Source organism: Takifugu rubripes, chromosome 16, assembly GCF_901000725.2.
Source record: "Takifugu rubripes chromosome 16, fTakRub1.2, whole genome shotgun sequence".
Lineage (NCBI taxonomy): Eukaryota > Metazoa > Chordata > Actinopteri > Tetraodontiformes > Tetraodontidae > Takifugu > Takifugu rubripes.
In genome coordinates, this window is record NC_042300.1 from 9,076,596 (window position 1) to 9,104,267 (window position 27,672).

Consider the following 27,672-nt stretch of genomic DNA (forward strand, 5'->3'; position numbering starts at 1 on the left):
TCGCTGCTATGGCTGCCTGACATCAAAGAGAGTTGCTTCACTTTTACACTTGTAATATTGTGTTCTTTCTCACAAGCTCTTTGGGGCCATCACGCTTTAGACCTGCCTGACAGAGAAATCGCTCAAGTTTTAAATTGGTTTCCATCCTTTGTGCAAAAAATGACAGCCTCCAGAAGATAATCTGACACACAAAAAGGTTGGAAAAGATAACAAGCGTGTTGAGATAACGGCTGGAGGAAAGGCTCACGCTGTGACTGAAGTTAAATCGGGATTTTTTTAGGGGACGCTTTATGCCAATGACAGGTGCCCAGTTCACAAATATTCTCTCCCGTTAAATTTATTACTAATCCAGGCCGCATCTGCGACGGAGGAGGTCAGGGAGCAGCTGGAGAACAGAACAGTGGAAGGATGAATAACCCGACGGTGGCTTGTTCAGCTGCAGGAGCCTTTGTGTCCCTCGTGTTGTATATTAGGTTTGCGCTCCGATGCTTCTGCCCTCGTCTGTAATCTAATGAGCGTTTTCATTTAATCCTCGGCGCTGCACGACATTATTGCGTTTTCTCGGGTCTGTTTATTTTAATGTGTCTTCCGTTTACTAAATGCTGCGCAGATTCCATCACACAGCAGTTTGTTGCAGGGTTGCTGCCACAGTGAGTCAGGTTACAGCGTACGGAAGACTTTAGTCAACTCTGACATCGTCGTGGAAACAGTTAAACGGTTTTAATGCTGGAGGTTCAGCCTCTGGGACCCTGGATCACACACACTCACACTCACACTCACACAGTGAGAGAAACTGTTGCCTGTGATGGGATTACAGCAGAAGTAAGTGGAGTGTAATTAAAAGGAGATGGAGATGGGACTCTCTTCCCTCCACCCATCTCTCCTCAACATCTGGCTGCATTCTTCTTCTTTAAGTCACATCATCTGAAAGAATTAAAGCAAATGTTGTTGGCAAATCAGGGAATTTCCACAGAAACTGAATCACAATGACTTTTTTAAATGTTTTATTTATTTCATACTTACTGCCATTCCAGTAGAGGGCAGTAAAGAGTTAAGCCCCTCACTTGTTAAAAATAATATTTTAATTTGTTGAAGACGCTTGGTCTCATTTTACTGGTGAATTTAAAATCCTTTCAGTGTTTTGCTCCAGATTCGTCCCACTACCGGCCATGAAACAGAACTCCAGTAAGACTTTATAGTTCTGACCATAAATCTCTCGTTGGTCCTACAGGTGTAAACATCTGGTCTTTCGGCTGCAGCTGCATTTCTGCAGTCAGAGTCAGGCGCGTTAAACAGCTGGACCAAAGTTACCGGCTGCTTTAGTCCTTTAGGGAACAGTTCGTGTCAAGTTCAGCCCCAGAGAGAACAAACAAGCTTCTCCTCATGAAAGTCAGATAAGAAGATGGTTCAGGCAAATTCTGCGTCTTGTCCAGTCGCACACCAGTCTCATGAAACAGCAAACGTTTGGTTCCGATTAACAACCGAGACGTTTTAGGATTAGATGAGCTAAAAATGATGGAGAGCGGAGGAATGAAAAAGAAATCATTATTTTGAGCAGAAAAATGGCTCGTTGGTGCAGATCTTCCGCCTGCAGATGGCTGGCACCACCGTGGACAAAGCTGGCGCCACGCACACACCAGCACGTCCAGCAGATCCAGTATGAAGACCAGCGTGGTGACATCAATGACAGATCAGAACCATAATCCTCTCTCTTGTTCTTATAGATGACAAAGCAGCAGACTTAGTGCTCAGTGCAATGTCCCCCGACTGTGGAGGAGTTTGGAACAAACAAACTGTGGTATTTATTTAGGTGATAAATATTTCAAGACCAGTTTCCTGTGAAATCTCTTTTGTTTGTTTCTTTAAAACCCCTGGGTCCTACGCTAAGTAGGGAAAAATCAGGATTCACGGGGAAGAGAAACCTATAAATCCCACTCTGCCTGCACCAAACCCGTCTCTTCCCCCTCTTGGTTCAAGTTTTCTGACTATCTTTGGCAAAATCACCCTTCCAACAGACGCGTCCTCAGATCTGAAGACACAGACATGCTGGCTCCTGTCTCATTGTAAATATGAATTATCGGTCTGTCATGCATGACCACAAATGTGACGCCTTAGTTATCGCGTGATTTAGCAGCGTTCGTCTGGCTTATTTATGGCTCCCTGCTGAAAGGAGCTGATGGCTCTTTTTCACTCTAATTGGCTTTTCCGCAGACACGACGGGATATAATGATGGGATTTTCCCTCTCCCCCAAAGTTCACGCAAACAAACCCTCGTTTCATGGCGGGATTCCTCGGCTCTGCTTTCTATTTCCAGCAGGGCGGAGACAATTTCTCCGGTTATTCAAGCACACGAAGAAACATTTTTTTTTCAAACATTTAACTATGATTAATAAATACTGAGAGCGTTTTTTGTTGCTTTAACGCACATTCTGGCTCCTTTTCTGTGGAAGCATACATTTTTCAGACACTATCGTTTTCAATCAGGGAGCGTTTTTGAGCTGGTTCTTCTCGCTCGGTGGACTGTCAGTGTTCTGCTGTCTGATGTTAAACCTGCCTTCAGGTGTGCTCACAGTAACTGTGTGTAGTTTTCAGGGACATCCCCGTGGACTGCAAATGCACTGCAGAGCCCAGCATGCACTCCATGCCAGCTGGGACCCTTTCTCCCAGCGTTGAGGGCTTAAATCAGCAAAAAGACTCTCTCTCTCTCTCTCTCTCTCTCTCTCTCTCTCTCTCTCTCTCTCTCTCTCTCTCTCTCTCTCTCTCTCTCTCTCTCTCTCACTCTCTCACTCTCTCTCTCTCTCACTCTCTCTCTCTCTCTCTCACACACACACACACACAGAATGAGAGATCTGCTTTTACTTCATCTCTATTCTAAATGTTTCCAGCTCTCATCAGAAGCTGCTTCCTCACCCACATGTTTTCAGGTACCATTGACCTCTTTTCTATCCATGGCAACCTTATTGATGCCAACCTCTTGCTGCAGTAGTGTAGAGAGAAGTTAACCATTCAAAAAAAAAAAAAGGGACTACAGCCGTGACACTTTGTTCTCAAAATCTTGATTTGAATGCACCCACGGATCTCCTCGTGAAGTCGGCGCTGTGATTGGCACTTGTTCTGGTGCAGCGGAGATCGTTTAAAACAAAGGAAGGCCTGAGAAGCCACTGAAGGGGAGAGAGCGACAAAGGAGGCTCTCATTTATTGTGTGTGTTGTAACCAGGGAAACCGAAATGGAAAAATAACTGTAGTTCATTTCCTCACCCACTTGTGTCCTTTCAAATATCCGTCATCTGAAGACATTTTGGGCTTCCTTCGCACTATCGTGACGGTTTGTGTGCTCAGTGCAGCCAGGGAAGTGCTGAAATGCAGCAAATCCGTCCTTATCCTGCAACTTCTCTCAGTGTTCTCCATAAGGCAAAAACACTTCATTGTCTCTCACACTCGGCTGTTGTGTGCTGTAGTCCGTTGTGAGCTAAACTCAGATTAGACCGGCTCAGAGGCTGACCTGCAGCTAACAAAGCAGCGCTATGAGGTAGAACAAAGTAACTCTGGAGGCTGCAGGGCGGCACAGAGGTCATCAGAGGCCAGGAGAGGAAGAGCGGGATATTGAACAAGAGCTGAGGTTTCAGCTTTGGCGAAAGTCTGGCCAGGAACTGTAAACTCCATTAGACCTTCCAGCCCGTGTTGACCCAGCTCAGGGTGTAAGCGCTGCTGGCGTTGAAGGTGCTCCTATGCAGGAAAATGTGAGGTCTGATGGGGTCACTGCGGGTGTGGAAGAGCCGAAAGTCGGCCCGTTCGAGCTCCTTGAGGAGGCTGAACCAGTACCGCACCACAGACGCGTCATCGCCGGCCACCTCGAACCCGGCCCAGTGCAGGTGGAGCTCCAGCAGCAACTGACCGACCGAGTCCAGAACGCCTTCCAGGAGCAGATTCTCCAAGATCTTCCATTCTGCACTCTCCATGTCTGCCTTCAGTACATCCACCTGGATTAAATTGGGGGGGGGGGGACAAAGAACACAGGAGAACAACTTGGATGAACAGGAAGATGGATGTTAGCAGAACACTAGTTGATTCGATGCAGGCCTGAAGCGAAACATCAATTCATCCAATCAGCATTAAGGGGGACTTCTTTAACCTTGAATTATCATCCAGTCTAATTTCCACCAGGCGTGATTATTGATCTGTCTTAATCAGTATGCGTGATGTCACTGGACCTCGCTTGTGCGTAGATCTTCCCCGATGAGGTGGAAAGCGATCCCTGGGTGTGTGTGAATGTGTGTGAATGTGTGTGTGTGTGTGTGTGGGGGGTTCTGTTCGAGGTAATTTAGCCCATCTACCTTCAAAGGAGGAAAACAAAGCTGAACACTGGGGTGTGTTCACCAGAGGCAGGCTGAATCATGATCGGAGGGTTTATGAGGAGAGTTTGGTGGGGATGCAGGCAGAATGGTGATCAGGTCTGGAACAAGCCAGCTTTCTGCTGCAGCTTTAGACAGAAACTGGTGAGATAAACCTGTTTTTAGGGTTGTTTACGCCGCCTCTTGGTGCAGCTTACTGGCTGAATAAATGTAAATAATGAATGAATGGATACATTTTTAAACATTTTTTTAGTTAGTTTGAAATCTACAAGTGTGTGCCAGAGCATGAGGAGGAGGAAGAAGAAGAAGATGATGATGATAATGGTGGTGGTGGAAACCATCTAGAATTCTCACTTTCATGTTCATTTTTGAATAATCCTCATTGATTTCTGCCTGTAAAGATGAAGACACCTGTGTTTTTTACCTGTCTGTGTCCAAAGTCATTCAGGATGGTGGCCAGCTTTTTGGTGTTGCTGTGCTGATGCTGGGACCCAAGCCCGGGGTTGGGATCCCTCCAGTCTACGGAGAGCCGGTGGAGCCACATCTCAGCCTGCTGTGTGTGAAGCTGCTTCAGACCGGGGTCAAAACAGTGGACCTCACATCCGGCGCTGGCCAGGGAACGCTCCAGAACCCGATCGTCCATTCCCAACCTGCAACACAAGGTTGAGCTAGTAAAATTTAACTGGCCTCAACAGTCTTTTTTTTTTTTAAACATAATTAAATGTGGTGTTAGGATGGCAGCAACAGCAGTAACTTTTTTTTTTAAATCAAAATGATGGCTGGATGAATAATGTTTTAATAACCTGAATCCATCTTCCATCTGCCACATTGCTGCTGTTAATGTTGTGGTTCCTGCATAGAATCTTAAATATGGAATCTTGTAGAAATACACTTTCCTAAACCTGGTTTTTGAACCAGTGGGGTTCTCCTGGTATTATTGGCACCTACTTTTACAAATAATCTCTGGTTTCTACAACCCTTTAATATTTAATGACTCATGGTACAACCTCTGACGTGCTGAGGACCCACCTCGGACCCCTGAACTCCCACGGATGACCAGAAGATGATTTCGATCGTTCCTTCACGGGACAACATTTAAAACTCTCATGGCAACCGGATGGATTCACAAACCCATCTGGATGTCGGCGTCCTCACAACGATCAATCCTGTCTGACTGATCGTCTGATCGATGAACCCATCATCTGCACGCTGATCGACTCCCTCGGAATCATCCGCGTCCTGGCGCGGGTAAATAAACTACACTGGTGGAGGATGGAGGGGTTTGTGGAGGCGGGGGAGGTAGAAAGGTGACTAATTGGGATAAAATCACCATGAAGTCTGCACTCATCCCGTCCAGGCCAACTCCGTGGTGTGTTAATGTAGATATTACATTATTGGATGATGAAAACTTCATTAATGCAGTTAGCAGAAATGTTCTCTCCATCTGACCGCCGGAGCTTCCTCAGGGAAGAGGCAGCTGGAAGCAGGAGTAACCGTGGACTGGTTCTCCATGCTTCCACCACATCTGTGCACCTGTGCTGTCTTTCAACAGTGCACCTAATAAAGCTGCTGCTCTCTTACAGAAAGATCCCCTCAGCCCTGCGGCTTTGCAGGTCAGGGAGCTAACCAAGCTAATCTAGGACACAAAGCCGGCTAGGCGCGACTCAGAGGGTCAAACAGCTCAGAGGCCAGGCCAGCATGATTTAATACACCAGTTTACTGGAGCCAGGGGTTTTTGTGACCGTATGAAGAGCAGAAAAGTTTTGCTGTGACATGTCTCCGATAGGCTTGTGTCGCTGATGTACGCACCCAAAAGAGTAAACCCTGCAGTGTTTGCTCTGCATTCGCCGGCTCAGGCCGTACTCTGGGTCCAGACATGCAGCCCAGGCGTCTCTGCGTCTGTGCGGAGCGGCTCCCTCCACAGCTAGCGACGCGCACGATACCTGCACAAACAGAACAAGATGGCGTTTGTCTCCTGACTGATTGTGTTCTGCAGTCTGAGCACAGCAAACATGTTACTGGAACACAGACGATATGAGAGGAATTTTCTTTCCGCGTGGCGCTACGTTGGACACTGCTTCAATCCATCAACAGAGCCTGCTGACACACACCAAACAAAGCTTTGCAAACATCCTGCAGTCCACAGGTCCTTTCAGAGGAGCTGTTTACTGTACATCTATACATCTTCAACAGCCCTGGCATCCAAAGAATGGGCCGTTAAAACCCCATTTGAATTAATCATTGATAACATTTTGCATTTTTACTGGTATTTTGTGCAGGTCACCATTGGAGGTGAGAAACCAGCAAGCACAAAACAGTCAAAATACTGATTTAACAATCTAAAGCCAAATGAACAAACCTAATTATTGTGGTTGGTTTTCTTTTCCACATCTCCTTTGCTTTTGAGGCTTTTCCCCCCAATCCAGATGGGCTGTACTAGTGTGCGGCTAGCGCAGTAATCCATTAAAGTGCCAAGGCGTGAGTCAGATTTAAATCTCTGCCTCCAAAGCACCTCCAGCTTTCTCCATTATGGGAGAACAAGGACATATGCAACATTCTGCAGAGGATACTTAAGTTTCTGCACTCTGAAGTGAGTGCCTATAAGAGCAGCCATGTGCGTGCACATCGTGTAACGAAATGCAAAATCACACGTGATTTTTGCCGCCTCTCGTCTGCAGAATTATCAATAATCACTCTTGCAGGCGTCAGCCAAGCATCCATTATAATAAGCAGGCTCATTATACTAATCAGAGAACTGGAGCAGGTCGTGTCACACCTGCGTATCTGTCTATAACTATGTGTCGGATACACTGATGGTGTCACAGGCCGTCTCTGGGTGGAGCGGCTCCACCAGACGCCGCGTCAGTCAGCATTAGAGCCGAGGATGCGCCCTGCAGCTCCTTCCACCCTCTCCAGTCACTGCGTTTGAAGGGCAAACACACACACACACACACACACACACATGGGCGCTTGCACACACACGTACACACACCCTGATTCCCACCCCAACCCATATCTTAACCCATAAAGTATCCTTTGAAGTAGTGTGGACAAGTCAAAACGTCCCCACTTGGATGAATATTTTGTAATCAATATGTAGCACATTCAAGGACACTCACACAAACATGACACATCAGCGGCTGTACACACACACGTGCACGTCTGGAGACTAATTCATTATGAGTCTGCTTTGTGGAAGATACTGAATAAGTGTTTAGTCATTCGGATGAGGGTGCAACATGCTCCTGCCGTGTTCCACGAGGGAGGCGAGATCATTTGCTGCCTTTTAGCCTTCGTCCATCTCAAAGTGCTGATCATGTTGCCCGAGGGGGGGGGGGCACTCGATCCGGACGTGAAGCAACGAACACACCAGACTGTTTCCCTGATTATTTATGAGCAGAGGATCTGAGCTGCGTGTCACAGAGGTGTCAGCATAGCTCAGTCAGGGGGCTGCTGGAAAGGGCTCTGTGCACTTCTACATAACAAAGTTCTGTCACAATAATGCACTTCCTGGCCTTCAAGGACAGCCGGTGCTCCAATTATACGTCCCCTGATGGGACCGGGGGCCATAATTTTCTGTTTTTGGTTCACAAGTTCAGCAACTTGTCAGTCAGAAGTTTGAGGCCACAAGTGAGAGATCCAATTTAAAAAAAAAGGGGCCTTGTCAGACCAATTGAGTAGTTATCGAATTAATTTCCCACTTTTGTCTGAATTATAAACACTATTTTGTTCTGCTTTCCTTTATTTAGAAGGCGCAGGATTTAATTAGCTTTCCCAATTCCAAAAATAAAATCAGCCAGCAGAACTTCCTGTGAGGCCAAACAGCATCTGGAAAACTTCCTGCTGTCAATCTCTAACTTCCCTCCTTCATGACTTTCCCCTTTTAAAATCACATATGATGATATATAATGTGTATAATGTTTCAAAACAGAAAGAAAAACAGTGGAATTAATTGGTTTGATGCATTAAATCACCACCAGCAGCGATAAAAATGATTAAAGTTGGAACATTACCGGCTAGTTTTTAATAAAAAACAAATGAAAAGAAGCGTATTTTACTGGTGGGGTGTGTAATCCCGTTAAACAGTTGTCATATCAGGAATAACTGCATTTGTAATGTGATTTATCATCCAAATAACCCCAATCCACACATTCATCTGCCTGTCTGTCTGTCTGTTTGTCTGCCAAGCCGAGGCTGGAGAGCCTGCGTGGCAAATCTCCAAGGCAACCGTCAAACACAGACAGATGTGTTGTATTATGGGGGATGCTGCTGATGCACACATGCGCTAAATGTTTGGTAATCCTGATTACTGGGTGTTCTTATTAGTCAGAAATATCTGCAGACCCACTTGTGGGGTTGTGATGTAGTCGAGGAATCTCTTGGCTTCATCCTCCAGGGAGCGACTCTCGCTGGCCCAGGGCTCCAGGTTTATGTGCCACCGGGGGATCTGATGCAGGACAGACACACACACACACACGCACACACACACACACACACACACACACACACACACACACACACACACACAAAGCTTTGTTATGACATTTAAACCACTGGCGAATTGAAAAATGCTGTTAGTGATGTTTTTGTTATTTTTTAAATGCAGTTATGTTTCAAGGTAAAAGACTCCACTGTCATCGTTGCTGTGTTCGGCAGAGCTGTTTGTCACGGCTTGTTTCAGTCCTCTGGTCTGTCTTTGATTAGAGGAGAGGCTGAGGGGACAAAGAAGGACTCTGATGACGTGATTCCTCATGGCAAAGTCATTAACGTTTGGTTTAGATGTAGATTAAACAGGATGTTTGTCGCTGTTTGAACGGCATTTTCCACTGGAACGCAGGTCCATTTTACCGGCACACGTGGTGTCAGGAGAGCCTCATAGGCTGCTGGGAGGCCCTTCTGACACCAGGGCTGTTTAGGAAACTTTTCTCGACTGTTTCCATGCTGTCTTTGGTTCTGTCCTGTATCCGCTCCTGGATAGTTTTCCTCTTGCATACTTTGCCCTTTTACATGCACATGTGTGTATTCCCAGCCGTGCATACAGACCAGCGACTGTCATGTTTTTTTCTTTCTCTTCTCGCTCACGACACTGATCCTGGACGAAGCAGCAGACCTCAGCTGCCTGGTTCACCTCCAAGCAACACAACTCCCTGCTTTGGATCCAGCCTCTAATTGATTTGCTGTGTGTTAAAGCCTCTGAATGCTTGTCATGCCTCAACTCTGTAGCCTTCTGTCTTCATCGTCTCATCCTCTCTTTACCCTAACGTTCCCTCGCCTCCACATTCTTCATTTTGGAGACATTTTGAGGTCCGATGCTGACATCGGTGGGAATTTAGGGTCCATTTGCTGCTGATAAAGTAACTATTATCTTCAAATTGTCCTTCCTATTTCTCAGGAACTCTGGGAACCAAGATGCTCTTGTCATCTTTTGCTTTATTCTACAACCTGTTAGAACAGGACTCTGATCTGAGGTCAGATATCAGGGACAATGGCCTCAGTATCAGCTTACAGTGATCAGAACCAGACAAAGGTGAGATTTTTGCAGACGCTTCCCCAGTGAGGGATGGTGTGCACTTAGAAACAGTCCAGCAGGTGTGTTTAACCTTTGTCACGTATGACATATGTGCAGATGCCTCGTTCACTCTCTTGTGCAGGGCCTCTGCATGGATCCGCTCAGTGAGGTGCAAGCAGCCAGGACGAGTGTCGGTGAAGAGGTTGGGGGGGGTCAGACCAACCATGAAGGGGTGAAGGTGAAGGGAAGAGGAGGAGTGGAAGAAAACGTAACCGGTATTCTGTGATCCACTGAGGTTTGATAAACCGTGGACGAGTATAAAGTGCTCTTCTGTGTCAACAAAAACCGTGTGACTGTAGGACATCGTCCTCTTCACCCCGTACAGCTGAACCGCTGAATCCTGAGACCACGTTAATCCTGGTAGCATCCCACCTGCTCGCTGGGCATTAATACCAGACAGAACTCCCATGATGCGTGTATAATTAGCTTTAAAATCAAAGAATTCCAAACATTTAAGTGCAGAAGGAGGAGTTGGCAGTATTCTTCTGGGAAGTGAGGAGAGAAGGGTTGAGCACGTGTTGCCAGTGCCTGAATGTTTTGGGCACGGTAGGGCCCACCAAAGACAGAGAGGGAGACAGAGAGGGAAGGAGAGAAATGAAAAGAGGGCGTTTTGCAGATCTTTACAAAAGAAACCGTCAATTTCAAAGAGATGGGCGGACAGATATGTGAGTGGGGGTGGGGGGTGGGGGTCAATGTCTGACAGAAAGAGTCAGAATCCGTGAAAGAAGGATAGGAAGATGGAGAAAATGTTTTTTTAGTGTTTTCCCTTCTCGTGAGAAGTCCAGTAAAGCCACACCTGGTTTGCATTTACTGTAGAATACTCTCTCTCTCTCTCTCTCTCTCTCTCTCTCTCCTTTTCTCTTGTGCAGCCTGTTTTTTTCTGACCTTAAGTGGTTTAGCTTTAACATCCTGAGTTTCTGTGTTCTCATACGAGAACTTATATATGCACATAAAATGTTCAGGTCTCAGGAGATTCATTAAAAACGTCCCACACATGGACATTCCTGCCCACGGAGGCTGGTCTTCCAATCATGTTGCCAAAAAAGACACACAAAGGTTTCTTTGTGTTTGCATTAAAGATTAACTTCTGCTGTTTATAACACTGCTAATAAAAAGGAGAAGAAGGAAATCCACCTGTGCAGTCTGCAGGTCGATCCAGAACACCGTTGGCTCTCATTCCAAGTGAGGTAACATAACTGAGATTCTGGTCTCGTTTGTTGTTGGCAGGAGCTGAAATGTTTCGCTGGGCCGAGCTATATTTGTGTCTGTTTGTGTCGCCCTGGCAACAGCAGGTATCCATCATACACCAGCATTCGTGGAGCGGCGTAGGTCCCAAAAACAGGAGCGTCCCGTTTGAGAGGTCAGTGCGCTCGTTCATTTGTGGAATGTTCCAGACGAGGCGCCCATCTGAGGGGAGGCATTGTGCGATGGAGACCCTGGACTTGAAAGCTTGACACTGGCTTTTCCCTGTTCTGTGGGGGCCTTTGTCTGATCCTGGCTAGCACATAAAATGAGCCTACTTGTCGTTGGATCGTGTCATGTCTAATCTTGTATCACATGTATAATACGCGCCGGTGAGGCGATTTACCTCTGTGTGTTATTTGCCGGCTCATTCTCCTCTGCTAAGAACCTTTTCCTGCCCCTGAGATGCTGACAGGGACTGGAGTCGGACCCAGGTGATGGGTCGGCTTCCGGGTGGCTGCTTTCCTGTGACTCTAGTTGTTCCCGAAGCCTCAGCTGGAGCTTAAAAATGCCCGAGAACTGACTCCAGTCACACCTTTGGGATTAAAGACGTCGACCCCCTCATTCTTTAGCACCAGCCCCCCCCCCCCAAACCATCTCTACACTCCGGCTTCTGCATTCTGCAACATGTTTCAGAGCCAATCAGCTTTCAGGAGAAACGGGAATTACAGAGGGGTCCTAAATATCTAAATAAGTGAACCAAATTACAGCGCAGTTCAGCGTGAGGGCTCGCGGCTGGTCTGAAAGACTGCAGAGCTCTGTTTCCCATCTCCCATCTCCAGCAGCCGTCCTCCCGAGTCTGAGCGTGCACGACATGTGATTGGCAGCCAGCCTATCTGGGAGAAATCGCAAGCCATGCTGTCAAACGCTCTGCAGCTCTCCGACGTTTGAAAGACAGGAAGGGATGGGGGGGGGGGGGGGGGGGGGGGGGGCGGTAGTCTGTGTGCTGTGTTGAGCAGCAGTTTGGTTGGAAGACGACAAAGTGAAAAGTGAGCCAACACAAGTGCAGGCAGAGTGGCGCATCTACACTGCAGCTCTAAAGTGGAGGGTTTTTTTGGAAACCGGCTTCTTATTTGGGCCAAACAGCAAGAAGTTGGTTCCAATTAAACGTCCCAGCAGTTCTGGGACAAATTTATCAGCCATGTTCGTCTGAGAGGACGTCACCCTCTCTAAAATCAACAGTTATAATGAGCACTTTTAGCAGGCCCTTGGGCTTCGTGCTTGAGATAATAACTTCAGTCTGTTTATGCAGGTTCAGAGGGGGCGGAAGTGCTGCAGGGGGTCAGAGCTGCATGTATGGATGTTAAACTCTATCACATCGTTATGCATCCACTGTGTTTTGTGTCGGAAGCTGAGTCATCTGTGGACGTGTCGGTCGCTCCTCTCCTCTTCTTCCTCCCTTCTGATGTTATTTCATCGAACATGCCTGACATCTGAATCTGCCATCTACCATCAACCGTCCGTCACCGTCGGAGAACGGCTGTCTTTCAGCCCGTTGTCGCGGCACCAGGGCGGTCATCGAGTTAAAGATGAAAAAGCCCGAGGAAGGAGAGAAGAACAGCAACCGGGGGAACAACTGTGGTGTTGTTGTGAGAGCCCGGAGGAACAAAGCGGAAAGACTGGGGGGAAAAAAGAGCGCAAAAGCTCCAACATGTGACAGAGGAATTTCAGCGGCGCCCCTCCAGGGCGTCGTATGTGACAATTTCCGAGTAAGGAGCCAAGAGGACCGAGCATATGGTGATATGGAATATTGATGCCCCGCGAGGGCTCCACTCATGGCGGCCCTGCGGTGATTTCTGCAGCATTTACATCTCAGGAATCGCTGCTGCTCTGCTTCTCAAAACAGAAGCTGAATCGATCAGCAGAGAGGAAATCAAACAAAGTTAAGAGCTAAAGATCACTCGCCGTCATGCAGAAAGTAGCTGTGATGAACACGAAGGCTTGTAGAGAGAGAGCAGCGCAGCGTTCATCTGTTAATCTGCTGCTGTAGCGCATCAGCTGGGGGTCAGAGGTCAAGCTCAAAGCGACTGTGTGTGATGAAGGATTGTCTGTACTTGGTGACGGAGCGTTGTCAGTAGCAGACGCCTTCTGATCCTCCTCCATCTTCTCCCTCCACTGCCCTCCTGGCATCACTGAGCCGTATTCCTGCTCCTGCTACACTGATTCCGGATCAGATGACCTGACAACAAGCTCAACCTGCAGCTGCTGAGGAGAAGCTGATGGAACGTTACCTTTCGGCGTGGGCGGCGAGGGAGGCAGCACGGCGTTGGGAGCTCCTCTCCGTCTCCATCCCTCCTTGTAGCCGGGCCGTTCCTCTTCAGCGTGCGAATGTACGAGACTCTGCTTTTGACGCCCCTGTTGGGTCCTGCTGAGTCCCGCTGGTCTCCGCTGTGTTGGCGCCTGTCCTGGCTGGACCGGATGGGGCCTGCCAACATCTGGACCGCAGGTGTCCCTCGCCAGGGAGTCTTCAGGTAAACGTGGATGCAGAGAAGTACGGCGGCAGACAGAAGGCCAAAACGGAGCAGCAGACCCTTTGTTAGGCGCTCTCGGCCCATGTCCATCCAGTTTTTGTCCCCTGGAAGTGTAAATCAGTCCATCATCTCAGTGCTATGTCTAGCCCATCTCCTCTTCTCTTCCCTTCTCTTCTCTTCTGGTCCAAAGTCCACCATTAAGACCACGATTGCCTGTTACTACACCACAACACACAGGTACGACCGGTTGCTATGGGTCTCCAGACTGTTGCGTCCTCCTTGTAAAGTTTTGGAAAATCCCTCCTTGTATATTTTTTCAAACACACACTCATTTGAATATCCTTTCTTGTTCTTTCTATTCTTTCTATCGGGCTCACATTAGACACACCCGCCGCTCTGCTGCTCTCCTCCCTCCGTCAGGTCGGCTCTCCCGCCCCCTGGACTCTCGAGTTACTTTGTAACTCTAGATAGGGGCAGGGTCTGCACTGTGGGCCTGACCAGGGCTCTCCCAGCACTGGGGAACAAGCCAGCAGGCTGGATTTTCAAATTTAAACGATTTAAAGGGCACACATCTTATTGTGTTTACACTGTACCACGGAATTAACCATTCAATCAATGGACCTGGTTGTGCTGCAGGGTTTGTGATGGAAATGCTTCTGCCTCCATGAAATCAGGAAAATCTCTACAACTTTTGCTAGTTTTTTTTTTTTTGACAATCTCTTTGTTTTCTTCAGTGCTTCACTGCCCTCGCCTGTTATTTCATTAACTCTGCATCGATCACTCACCAAACCTGTCACGATCACTGAAGGCCTTTTCAGTAAATACGCCGAGAGCAGCGTTTGAAAGGAGAGCAGCTCTGCTCAGAGGTTTTATTTAGATGGAATTTAGAGGCTGTGCAGCTCAAGGAAACATCCCGACGTGATGTAATGAATGTGATATCGATCAGTCTGCTGGGAGCCAACTCCAAACTTCAGTGTTCTGTTACTGGATTAAACCACTTCATTCATTCATTATGTGTGTGTGAGAGAGAGAGAGAGAGAGGGGGGGGGGGGGGGGGGGGGGGCAGGAAAAGAGAGACAGAAGAAGAGAGAGCTAATCTCTCGGAAAGGCCCTCAGAGTGAGATGTCTGTTTTACACATAATCTGCACTGCCGCTAGTGTGAGTAAAGACCTTTAACATTGACCGTGAGTTCATCCTTCTGGCTCAGGGGACCATGTATGCCAAGCCGTCTTTTACTACCCCCCCCCCCCCCCCCCCCCACCAACACACACACACACACGCACACACACACACACACACACACACACACACACACACACACACACATTTCGTTCAAATCTCTGAATCTCACGCTGCTTATTTAACGCGATTCCAGGAAGATCTCACGTTTATGTGCAAGTGTACCGCTGCTGTTTGCAGATTTCACAACAGCAAATCCAGATTAAACTGGACTCAGGTACTGGTTCAATCTGCAAAGTAGTGTGGAAACCCCGCCCCCACCTCTCAAGTTCGATGGGAAGCAGCCAGTTGTTCCAGATGAGCAGCGGTGATCGTTTGGTTTCCGATTTTCAATAAACGCACCAACACGCTCGCAATACTGTGACTTTATGCCGAATGCCATCAGTAAATGGATAATACAAACAGTGAACGCACCCTGTCATTTTAAACCTGAAACAAGATGGCACAGGCAGCCTTGGTGTTCCATTGCACATGTTAATAACCTTTCCAGCAGCGACAGGAACAGATGGCAGTCCTGTCAACACGGTCAGTCCTGCGCAACCCAGTCAAGTCAAAGGCATATTCATATTTAATATATTCATTGATTATATTGCTCATATTAGAACTCTTGATGAGGCAGAAGGCAGATTAAAGAAATAAAAAAAACTCGTGCATCCTACTGTATATGAGACATTTCTCTCCATTTGATCACTTCCCATGGTATCATTTTGGAAGCATTGGTTTAGAAGTTTAGTTAAGACTTCTGCTTTTAGAAGCGACTCTCTTTATTAGTTTTGAGACACATGACAAAGAGGACAAATCCTGGTTATTGATCCTTAATCACACAGGCTGACACAGCATGGTTTACATGCCTTCATCTCGACTTCAATTTGTTTGACCAACTCTTTAAGTTCCTAAGCACTATTTTGGATCAAATGAATAAATACAATTTAAAGAAAATGTGCGTTTTTTGTTTTGTGTTCAGTTCCCACTAACCCAAATTGAACACAGGGCTTTGATAAAAAAGGAATGGAATTTTTTTTAAGGAAAATAATTGTAATTGTCCTTTAAAGGGAAATGGAAATCTAATTATCTATAAATACAATGCAGGATTGGTGTTCGAAATGACGCTGTTGAGATTAGTTTACCAATTAAAATGACAAAACCCTTTAAACCAGTTAATATCTCAAAGCAAAGAATTGTAAATAATGTTGTAGTGTTTGTCTTCCATCGCTGCGCCAGAGCCGAGTTTAAAAGAGTTCGGAGCTGAGCTGGTGCGTGTGGGAGCGCGCGTTTTCATCCTACCGTCTGCGCAGTCCGTGAACGCACCAGGGTCTGATGTCAGGGTTCGCTGTCCCGGGACGCTCGGGGGGCGTCGAGGCACAAACCCGCCGCCAGCAGCTTTAAAATGACCGCAGAGAGAATATTCGACGTGCTCGGGCATTTTAAGAGGTAGGAAAAAATTGTATTAGTTTGTCCACACTGGCATTTATTTCTTCTATTTTTGTCCTTGAAGGGATTTAATTTCCCCTGTTATATGGAATTTAGAAAGGTTTAGTCTGGCATGAGTCCAGTTTAACTCTACCTTGATTGACGTGCATTGGTGTAGCCCAAAACTTTATACAGGAAATTTAAGTTTACATGTCAAGACTGTCAAGACTTTATTTCTTTTTAAACTTTTTGTTTTCTCATCAGATATCAGGCATGTCTGTATTTAGCAGCAGCCTTCCAGGCCATCGCCTGTGGGATCCACTACCTGGCCTCCATCTTCTTAGTGGAGAAGCCCAACTTTGTGTGCGGCGTGCCTGACAACATCACTCATGTCCTTTATGGTAACCTGACGGGCTCCAGCCTAGAAGAGCTGCTCCCAGGCTTTAGACCTGGGACGGGGCCTCTGGTGGTGAGGACAGCTGAAGGGTCCCAGTGGGAGCTCGGCCAGTGCAGCCGCTCTCTGCGCGTGGCCCCGGCGGACTTCACCTACCAGTTCCAAGGCAACACGACGTTGAGAGCTTGCGATGGGAACTACGTCTACGACCACAGCGAAATTGAGCTGAACATAGTGATGGACTGGGGCTTGGTGTGCGACAGAGAGTGGCTGGCCAAGCTGTGCCAGCCCACCTTCATGGCGGGGGTGCTGATCGGAGCGGTGGTGTTCGGGGACCTCGCAGATCGGTAAGAAGCAGCGAGGGAAAAAATACAGCATCTTATTCTACAATCCTTTACACAACAGGTCAACAGTTCGCCTGGTTCCTGATAAGCAGAGTCACCGATACTGGAACAGAGGGAGGGTAGACTTTACTCCTGAGCCTCATCAAGGGTGTCAACAGGGCCCTAATGTGACCATGAGTGATAGCCATGATGCTGGCCCAGATTCAGGAGGGATCCTGGCAGCTAAACCTGACAGTTTAAGGCTGACAGCACCCCATAATAGTCCAATCTATTAGTATATCGAACATCAGATGAAGCATAAAGCAGCTACCTTTGATTTTGCCTATTAAAATGTTAAGATGATAAATTGAACCGTATTTCTGCTTTCTCTCCACGTCTGTCGCGGCTGCAGAATCGGTCGAGTGAAGATCATGAGGTTCTCCAGCCTGTGTCAGTTCGTGCTCGGGGTGTCTATAGCCTTCTCCGGAAGCTACTATGTGTTCATGGTTCTCCGTTTTCTCCTCGCCATGGTGAGTGGAGTGTTAAACTATTACAGGAGGGAGCTGCTTGTCTTTTTTGAGACTTTTTCCTGGATTTTTGTAGGTGTTTGCTCCACAAGTGTGTACTCAATAACACCCTTCTCTGCATCACCCTCCTCGGTGACACATTTAACACTGTGACAAACTTCATCATTCCTGGTTTGAAATGTTCTGACTGAAGGACAATAAAGGCTTCAGGAATTTGTGTGAAACCTGTGGATACAATGATGCTACAACTAAAATGGAATTGAGAGCCAGGGGCTGCACTCTGGTTCAGTAGCTTACGTGCACGTTTGTGTGGAAATAACCTGGACAAGAGTGGACAGAGTAACATGTTTGCAAGTGTACTGTTGCAAGTCTGCGCGCCGGCGTTAGCTCCTTCACTCCTCCGGCCCAGCTGTTGTTTTTCACACAGATTCAGATTCTCAGGCCGTATCGCTCTGCAAACAGGAAGCTAAACGGGGGCTGCAGGATTGTGTGGCACCTGGTTAGCGTGTAAGCTAAACTGCAAAATTAGAGGTTGTTTAGCGGTGATTTTTCATTATTATTTATTGTTTTCTTTAACTTCCTGTGCCGTTTGCACGTTGCACACAGCCTTCACCCAAGCGCCTGCATGTCTGGAAGAATTCCACTTGTTCTTATTTAATCAGTCGCCTGGTTTTTCCTGGTGTTCTACCGCTCCTCTTTCCCTTCCTGTCGTTCTCCTGCAGGTATCCAGCGGCTACCTCGTGGTGGTGTTCGTCTATGTGACAGAGTTCACTGGCAGCAAGGTGCGCACGTGGACCTCCATGCACATCCATGCCTTCTTTGCTGTCGGCATCATGGTGGTGGCTCTGACCGGTTACCTGGTGAGGGTTTGGTGGATCTACCAGATCATCCTCTCCCTCTGCACCTCCCCCTTCCTGCTGGTCTGCTGGATGTTTCCTGAGACGCCGTTCTACCTGATCTCCAAGCGGCGCTACAAGGAGGCGCAGGCTCTTCTGGACTCCGTGGCCCGCTTCAACGGCCTCGACCACGGGCCGAAGGTGGAGGAGCTCCTGGTTCCAGAGGCAACGGAGAACGACAAATCTCTGCTGCAGGAGATGGAGGCACAGCCCTCACGGGTGGAAAAGAAGCACTCTATCCTAGATCTGTTTGGCACGTGGAGAATGGCTGGACGCACGTGTACAGTGTGGGCCATCTGGTTCATTGGTAGCCTGGGCTACTATGTCTTCTCTTTGGGTTCAGTCAACCTGGGAGGAAACCAGTACATCAATCTCTTTCTTGTTGGTAAGTGATTAATACAGTAGCCCATTGATCACCGATATGAATCACATATATGAGGAGATCAATACTGGTTACGTACGATCCTATTTCCTCAGGTTTTTAAGCCCTTCGGAATGTGCACTTTCTCTGAATTCCACGATACCGCTCATTCGGACATTCCTGCGCGTTTATCTGGTAATTTAATTTCAACCATCAGGGTCCTCCAGAAGCCACAGTTATATGGCTGTCAGTCTGTTCCATCTGGCGACTCGGGAACGTTCTTGGTACGACAACATTTCACCCTGAAAATGGTCAATTTTTGTCAGGTATCGGTTGTCCCTTTACAGCCACTTGGAAGACAAGTCTGAGTGGGACGATTTCGAACCTGTTCACACTGTAGCATCCTCATTTAAGCAGGGAGTGTCCGTGCGCCTTCGCACATTGTTGCATTTGTGAAAAAAAAAAAAACCCACACCACACAATCACTAGTGGCCTGACTGTGGAACTGCAGCCTAATCAGCAATTCTTATAAACGTTACGAGTTTCTCTCTGAACTTCTTTTCAAACGTCCATAGCTGGTCCTCCTCATGTCAACAAAGCGATTTGTTTCGTAGCGTCAGCAGTTGCAGACGACACAGCTAGCCTACCCATAACCCCCTCCGACCACCTCGGGGAAACCCGAGACAAGCCTGAGTATGTGACACATGCGACATGTTCTCTTTTCTCTTCATCCCTCACTGAGATCATCATAGTTCTTTAAAATCTCTGCAGATTTTTTTTAGTCATTGAGATGAAATCTCAGTTTTATCATTTCATGTCAATACTGGTCAACATTTTTTCCCCCCTGTAGAGTGAAAAGAGTGTCGACTGGACCGGTTGACTGTGCCGGTTATTCAGGATCATTCCACCACCTCTCTGTGTCAACACATTCCCTCATTGTCACCTCTTACTGAGCTGCTGTGGCGTCTCGTTCCAGGCGCCGTGGAGCTTCCATCCTACATGGTCGGCTGTTATCTGATGGACCGGATTGGCAGGAAGAAGACGTGTGCCCCAGCTTTACTTTTAGCTGGCGTCGCTTGCATGCTCATCATAGTTTTACCAGCTGTACGTACTCTCTGCATGCGTGCACGTGAGACCACGCTTGTTCAGCTTCGAACGTATCGACAGAAGTAGGATGAATACGTTTTCAAACAGATATGAAGCTGTAGCCGCTAGGTGTGTTTAGCAGTTCTAGAGGAAACGACTCGAAACTTTAGATGAACTTCCTGCCTTTGACTTTCCTGCAGGACATCGACGCCCTGGCCATCGCTCTCTCCATGACTGGGAAGTTTTCCGTCGCCATCGCCTTCGGTCTCATCTACCTTTACACCTGTGAACTCTACCCAACCATCATCAGGTGAGGACCGACAAGAAGCAGAAAGCGGGAGGAACTGGCGACGCGCCGGCTCGTTTCAGCCTCTCCTTTGCATCCCGACTGAAATCTGCCTCGTCTGCTTCCTGCAGGACTCTGGCGGTGGGCAGCGGCAGTATGATGTGCCGCGTCGGCAGCGTGGTGGCGCCTTTCTGCGTGTACCTGGCTGATGTCTGGGTCTACCTACCTCAAGTACGACTCCTCTCCTATGTTCCTCAGATCAGTCACTGTGGCCGCTGTTATAAACGTCCCCTCATCTCCTCTCTTTATCTGATGTAGCTCATCGTTGGAGTTCTGGCATTCGCCATCGGTCTGCTCACCCTCTTGCTGCCTGAGACCCTGGGCCAACCCCTAACCAACACCTTGGAAGAGGCCGAAGCGCTGGGGGGCAGCAGCAACAAGTGCTCAGGGCTGTGCGGTAAAGATGAAGAGGCTGCGATGGAAATGTACCAGCAAGAAGCCAAAGCGTCAGCTGGGAAACCTGAAGATTAACGACACTGGGAGAAAAAAAATACTAGAAACTTTAATAATACCTCAGTAACACTATAACAAGACCTCAATAAGAGCATAAAAGACCTTAATTTTACATTAATGTGACATAAAAACACTGTAATAAGACCTTTATAATGTGATACGACCATAAAAATACTGTAATAATACGAGCCCAGCACATGCCAATCTGTGCTTGATGAAACCTGACAATGAGCCGAGGAGATAACAAACGGCGTCACTTCATCTTTCCTGTGCGTGTTGGGCTCACTAACATGCTTCAAGGTTAATATTTTCCTGCTTGTAGTGATACACTTGTGTACAGTTTAGCAACTCGAGCACATTCATTGCAGAGATATTAGATAGTTTGTTTGCATTTGGGAACTTGGCGACTCTGTTTTGTGACGCTGGCGTCAGCGTCCAAACGCTAGCCAGTAACCACAACAACCACACCCTGAACGTGCTTGTATGGATGCATCTGTTCTCCTCTTCAGGCTCTGCCTCCCCTATGAGCCTGGTCCTGCTCAAGGTTTCCTCCTGTTAAAGGGGAGTCTCTCCTTGCCGCTGCAGCGTGCACGGGGGTCAGGCCCTGGGCTCGTATAAAGCACATAGACAATCTTTACTGGAACAGCTGTTCTATAAAAAAGTTGAATGTAAGTAGTATACCTCCTTTATAGTTGCTAACGTCAGTGTTCCTTTACTGACAGAGTCTTAGAATTTAAGAACAATGAAAATGATTTTTACTACCTGAACAGACTGTCCTGATGTATCTGTAGGTTTTATTCTATCTGCTCTCTTGGCTTCCATTTAAACATGAATGACGACCTGTTTGGAGTCTTCTGTCAAATCTTGTTGAATGTAAGCTGGTGTGCTTCAGTATTTGCTGTAATTGGAGTCCAGTTGTGCACGTGTTGCATTCATCTCTCACCTTTTGGTGTCTGGAAAGTTGTTTGGACCAACTGGAGTAATGAGTCTTGACAGTGTGACATGTTTACTTGTTTTAGATTATTGCGCAGTCCAATTCTATTATGTTTCCACTTCACATCAAAACACAGTGTGGCGCCACAGATAAACATGATTGAGAACATTTATACCACCAAACATTTATTTTATGATTTTTTAAATTACATTTGGAAATGGACGGAATAAACACGAATCAATAAGACCTCTCTCAGTCTGCTTTCATGTCAGCGTGCTCCCTACTTCTTATATCTTTATTTTGGCGAGGAACGGGAAATCTATTTTTGCATGGAGAGGAACCATGGAACAGCCCACCATGCTAAAAGCCTCCTATTTGTTGAGGAGGAGGAGGTCCCAATGCTGCCTCTGCACCACTCAGCACATGAACAAGCTCCTCTCTGTCCAACTTTGGAGCAGAAAATTGTGTGGGCGTGCATGCGCGCGCGCACGTGTGTGTGTTCTTGTGGGTGTGTTTGAGAGTGTGTGAATGTGTGTGTTTGTGGGTGTGGGTCTGGTATGAATGTACTTCACTTGAACTCTTAGCTGGGGTCCAAATTCCAAATTAGAATACTCTGACCATGTGTGGATATTAATGGACACTAATGTGTCAAAAGAGCATCAAGAATCTGCAGTGTGTGTGTGTGTGTGGGTGTTTAAGAGAGAGCGAAAGAGTGTGTGTTGGACTAAAATAATCTACAGTACTGTATAAAGATCTCTCACAGTTTTATTATACTTGGAAGTTATGAAAAATCACTCCTTTAAACTTCACGAACACTTTATAATCAAATACAGAAATGAGCCCTCGTTGTGATATATATCAGCCACAGAACAGTTTTGCATCCAATAATTACAGTAAACCGCTATTTATCCAAGATCAGACATGAGCACTCAAAACACGCAGAAGGGCGACGCCTGCTGGTCAAAATTGGGATGACAAAACCCGGACATTCCACTAACTACATAATTTCCTTTTTGTTACGATCTTAAAGAAAAGATTACATCTAAAAACGTTTAGCTTCTGGTTGTGATACCAATTTGGTGATTAAACGGTGGTGCATGTGATGTGATGACAGCGGGTGCAGAAAATGATACACTCACGTGTGGTGAAGAAGACGTAATTAATTAATAAATTAATCAGAATTAATCTAATAAATGCATTTCTATTATCCCTGCCTTCTCCTCCCTCTCTACCCAGCCGGCCATCAGCAGGAGGGTCCCCCTATATGAGCCTGGTCCTGCTCAAGGTTTCTTCCTGTTAAAGGGGAGTTTTTCCTTGCCACTGTTGCTTGTTGGGGGTCAGGCCCTGGGATTCTGGAAAGTGCCTGGAAACAATTATGATTATAACAGAGGCTATATAAATAAAGATTGATTGATTAATTAAAGACAGTGACATTCATTACAATCTGGAAACCCATTTTATTAACCATCTCCATCAGTTGTGGCTTGTTTAGATGTTCAAATATTTAATTTCACCCGGCTGCCGCTTCCTAGCCACTGATTGGTTGGTTGGGTCACGTGGGGTGCAGAGAACAGGAAGTCAGTGGAGGAATTGCGCAACATTGCAAGTCCGCGTCAGCCTGGATCAGATCAGTCCGACCCGCTTCGTCGACAAACAAAATCCCCTCGTTTTGTACACCCAACGTCTTTAACGACCCCATTGCTAACCTGAACTAACAACCTGCGGATTATTCAATTTTAAAGCCGTTTTTTTTGTCGGTTACTACTCGCCCAATGTTTAGCCACGCCCCTTATGTTGCCATTCCTACCTTCAGCAAAGCGATTTACTTATGATATATTCGTGATTTTAATATAATGTTGCTTTTGTTAATAACACATTTGAGAGTTGTATGCTTGCAAGGGTGTGATTCACTTTATTTTATTTGCACATTGCGCATTAGCCCGAAGCAGAGTGCATAGATCAGAGACAACTTGCAACAATTACATGACATTTCTTTTTAAGGCTGTAAAATGATGAACTGCATTAGATGTTAATCAGTTTTCAGCTGTTGATCTGACCTATTATAGAGACGTTAAAATGCCAACATCACTTTTATAGTTGCCAGAAACCAAGGCTACAAATGATTCCGTTATAAAACTTTGTTTCATCCTTCCTGAGAATCTTAATCTGGAATGCAAGTGAATACAAAACAATAAATTAAACGGACAAATAAAGGAAACGACACAATAAAATATAAAGAAAATGGGGAATGGGTTGGTAGAGCATAAGGGCGACACTCATATATTAGCTTATCCTGTTCCTTGGAAGTTGTTGCAAATGAACAATAGAAAAATAAATGTAGCTGCAGATGAAAATGAACGCTTACACTTGTGCTAATGCCGTGAAGTGCACAGACAAACCCTTAAAAAATGGTAACGTGATCCCACTTGGCGAGAAAAAGCCAATCATATCCAGTTCTGTGACTAAACCCTCCATTTCAATGCAGAATTTCAACTCAGAAAAAGTGCAGGAGTTTTCCGTTTAATCATGCTTTGCAGTAGAAACGGTGATATTTGGCAACCTCAGTATTATTCACTTTGGGTCTTGATTATACGTGGTTTTAGTGCTGGACTCTAAATTCATCCTATATTCTTGCACAGCATGTTTCAAATAATAGATCTATGCTAATGTTCACTGCTGGTTTGGCCAAATGTGATCATTTATGCACACATAGGTGGTCGTGTTCTCGGAATTCCCTGAATTCATATTTGAGTGCTGATTTTTAACCCTTTGATCTTTTATATCAGCCTACAAATTGGCTAAAATGCTAAAGTCCCATAAAACCAAGATATGACAGCCAGGATGAGCACTCGGCATTTCTAAACTAATTTACGGGGGGAAAGGTTTTGGTACTTCTTTATTTCCCATTCCAGCTTTTCAGGAAATCAATCGTTTTATAACATATGAACTTTATTTTGTTGGCCGCTGTTTTCTACTGTAAACATCCCAGTGACCAACATAAAAATAAAAAAAAGAAACGCGTTAATCAAACACCGCGTCAATCTCTCCTGGAGATTAAAGCGTTTGTGTTTTTGGACATGTACAACCCAGAAAAATGAGCAAAACTCTTGCAAATTGAGTTTAATAATATTTTCTGTTGTCCTTGTGAATTTTTAAATAACAAATTGCGTCCCTCCAATTACTCGACCCCCTTATTGCTCTCAGTTCTGCTGCCTCAGGAGTTTATCTGCAGATGGAACACGAGGCCCAGTCAAACATGAGCGGCAGGATCCACACTTCACTTCCCTCTTGAAGAATTTCAAAGGTGAGGACTTGACTCTCCGAGTCCGACCAGTCGTTTTATTCCAGCGACACCAGTTGTGCCCCTCAGGGTTGGACCAGCCAGCTGTTGGCGTCCTCCAGGTCTCCGTCGAGCTCCTCGTCCTCGTCCAGGGGCTCCGGCGTTCGAAGAGCCAGCTCTCGCAGGAACGCAGGCGAGTAGGCGGTGGGCTTGGACGCGGACCTGAGGCCGATCTTCTTCTTCGTGAGGTGGAACTGATCGCGGATGAAGTTGTAAAACTCGTACTCGTAGCGCATGCGGTGGTACAGCACCTGCAGGGCCTCCAGGCTGGGCGTGTGTTTGCGTACGGTGCCCGTCAAGTTCCCCATCTTTTTGTAGTCTACGAATAAAACCCATAAAAATCGGATGTAACTCAAAGAACTTCAACCTCAACTAATTCAATCAGCATATCGAGGACACCCACCGGGGGTTTTATAGATGTTGAGCACTCCTGAAAAATAGTGAGGTAAGAGCCTCTCCAGCAGGAGCAGAACGTCCTCCAGCTCCTCCAGGATCCCAACAAGGAGGTAGTTCTCCAGGACGTTCTGTTTGGCCCTCTCCAGAGCCCAAACTCCTGGTTCCCTGAGGGAGATCGAAAGAAATCTGAATCAAAATTTATTAAGCTGTACATAAAAAAAATGCAGCAGATCTCAACTGGTGTCAAGAGTTTTATTTTTGCATGTGAGCAACTCTACTTAGGTCACACCAAACGTTCGGTTAGAGGAACGTGGGGGTGACGTACCTGCACTGAGGGTGCTGTCCACAGAAGTAAGGGATGATGTAGAAAACTCTGGGGTTGGAACACTCGGGGTAATTCTCTAAAATACACACGTTGATATCCTGCAACCACACAGAGAAATCATTTCAATTTAATGATTCATTCATTATGTTTTCGTTGCTCCCGCAGGAAAAGTCAAAGTGGTGTAATTCGCTCTTCCCCCGCTAGAGGGAGCCATTTATTCGAAAGTCTCGGAGAGGTCAACAAAACCCAGTTGGGCAAAAAGTTTTGCCCTTTCAGCTCAGCTGCTCTCCGGTGTCAGGCAGTTGTGTTGTAAAAGCTAAAATAAAGTGTTCAGATGGAGCCTGGGTGGGTAGGGTGATCACAAACAGGACGTACTCAGCAATGACAAGTGCTGTGGAGCTTGCAGTGAAATCCATGTCAGGTGACGTAAGCTTTGTGCACAGCAACAAGTCCTGAGCAGCACAACAGACACACAAACAGGGAAACGTGTTCTGATTTAAACAGAGCAGTGTGTTGCGCACCAAAAAAGAGAAGAACAACTTCTGGAGGTCACCGCTTCAGAGAATAATCATTTTGGATGCTGTTGTTATTACTAAAAAAGGAAAAACGGGGAAAACTGGATAGGAACGACACATGACACCACCTTCCAACACAACTGGGTCGGTGCCAGGCTGTCCCACCTCCGCTTTTCCTCCAACATTCGATACAGGACCCTTAAGTGGACCCCTGGGAATCCAGCCATGACTCATTCATATACAAGTGCGCGCCATCAAACAGGCACACACGCACCCCATAGACAACACACACTCCATTCAGGGCGGCCATTAGTATTTTGGAGGGGGCTCCTGCACACACACCCAGGGCTCATTGTTCTTATCCTCCCTGTGGCGATTAGAGCAAGTGAGCAACTGTGGCAGCACAGGGCCTAATCTCTGCAGCGCATGAATGGAGGGTGTGCATGTGCTCACTCGGGAGCAGTTTAAGGATGGAAACCTCTCCGCTGTGTGGCATTTGGCAACACCTAGAGGTGAGAATTAGAACTGCAAAGGCTCAAGGATCCAAGGCTCTTGCCGTTGAGGAAAGGAAGGAAAACAGAATTCATTGGATTCCAACTTCCCATCGACAGCTTCTTCAGCCAAGGACTTAAAGGAGCATCAGAGGCGCCTGTTCCACGTTGGGCAATCAAAGCTGGGACAAAGTACACGCCCGCCACGTGACCTTTTCTGCTGTCACGGCGTGCCATGGCTTGACTAATGTTATGCCGCAACGGAAAAGTTCAACTGACGGCAGGTGACATTCACTTGTTCTGGGAATCTGCGTTTTTTTTGATTGTGCACGTGGATTTACAGGCGCTCGATGATTCCTCCCAAAAGGCTTCAAACCCTCACGTGATCGCGCACATGCACAGGCTCAGTTTTGTAGAAACCACCCCAAACCTGCGCGCCTATGTCCTGTATCTTATTATTATACAGCTTATCCCATTGTGCGGAATGCTAACGCTATACTGTCGAGGTTGTTTAGGAGCTCGCCTTGGCGTACACATGTCACTAATTTTAGCGTTCGTGCTCCGTTGGAAGACTCTCTGGGGAAAATAAAAACTATTGGTTGAATGACTCAGAGCTTATTTTCGAAATCACGGTTCATTCTACAGTAGAATAAGTCAGTGCATGTGCTCGTTGCCAGGACCTTTCTGCATTCCAGTGTCCAGCATAGTATAGCGTAGTGTGTGTGTGTGTGTGTGTGTGTAAAGGGGTGTGGGGACTGATGGAAAATCCAAGCTGACCACAGGAATGTCTCAGTAACACGTGCATCAGGTTCTCTCGGCGCAGGGAACTGACAGCGTTCTTTCATTGACGGCGGCGCAGACACCCGGCGGAGGGAACGCCGCCTGAACCTCCGCGTTCACACAGTAAGGCGACGCCACGCGACTGGCATGCTATCAGGATTCGTAAGTGCGTCAGGCATCGTAGGGGAGAGTCGGAGCTGCGGTTTCGTCTTGTTTTGGCAA

General features: G+C 46.8%; 3 protein-coding genes across 7 annotated transcripts in view; 1 reads left to right on the forward strand and 2 right to left on the reverse strand.

Moving 5' to 3' along the window:
* Positions 1-987: 987 nt before the first annotated feature.
* On the reverse strand, positions 988-14,664 carry mettl24 (methyltransferase like 24). Of its 3 annotated transcripts, XM_029849133.1 has the most exons (6): positions 13,395-13,531; positions 8,985-9,064; positions 8,701-8,799; positions 6,162-6,295; positions 4,777-5,002; positions 3,163-3,980 (listed from the first exon to the last, which is right to left on the reverse strand). In XM_029849133.1, the coding sequence occupies exons 2-6, from the start codon at positions 8,988-8,990 to the stop codon at positions 3,663-3,665; spliced, it is 783 nt and encodes a 260-aa protein (XP_029704993.1). In that variant the 5' UTR covers positions 8,991-9,064; positions 13,395-13,531; the 3' UTR covers positions 3,163-3,662. The 3 variants fall into 3 exon arrangements, with proteins under 3 accessions (XP_003971828.2, XP_029704993.1, XP_029704992.1); XM_003971779.3 differs by lacking the exon at positions 8,985-9,064 and having other exon boundaries at positions 988-3,980; positions 13,395-14,664; XM_029849132.1 differs by lacking the exon at positions 8,985-9,064 and having other exon boundaries at positions 13,069-13,536.
* slc22a16 (solute carrier family 22 member 16) lies at positions 11,211-21,849 on the forward strand. Of its 2 annotated transcripts, none has more exons than XM_029849129.1 (9): positions 11,211-11,281; positions 16,095-16,304; positions 16,548-17,024; positions 17,413-17,530; positions 18,250-18,808; positions 19,761-19,888; positions 20,071-20,180; positions 20,288-20,387; positions 20,475-21,849. In XM_029849129.1, the coding sequence occupies exons 2-9, from the start codon at positions 16,261-16,263 to the stop codon at positions 20,685-20,687; spliced, it is 1,749 nt and encodes a 582-aa protein (XP_029704989.1). In that variant the 5' UTR covers positions 11,211-11,281; positions 16,095-16,260; the 3' UTR covers positions 20,688-21,849. The 2 variants fall into 2 exon arrangements, with proteins under 2 accessions (XP_029704989.1, XP_003971827.2); XM_003971778.3 differs by lacking the exon at positions 11,211-11,281 and adding an exon at positions 14,918-15,398.
* Positions 21,850-23,494: 1,645 nt separating this feature from the next.
* Positions 23,495-27,672, reverse strand: part of usta (uronyl 2-sulfotransferase a) — a 28,462-nt gene continuing 24,284 nt past the window's right edge. For both annotated transcript variants that reach the window (XM_029849980.1, XM_003971749.3), the window contains 3 exons: positions 25,665-25,762; positions 25,347-25,504; positions 23,495-25,262 (listed from right to left, as the gene is read on the reverse strand). In XM_029849980.1, coding sequence (XP_029705840.1) covers positions 24,970-25,262; positions 25,347-25,504; positions 25,665-25,762 — 549 coding nt within the window. In that variant the 3' untranslated portion in view covers positions 23,495-24,969. The remainder of the gene's footprint in view (positions 25,263-25,346; positions 25,505-25,664; positions 25,763-27,672) is intronic.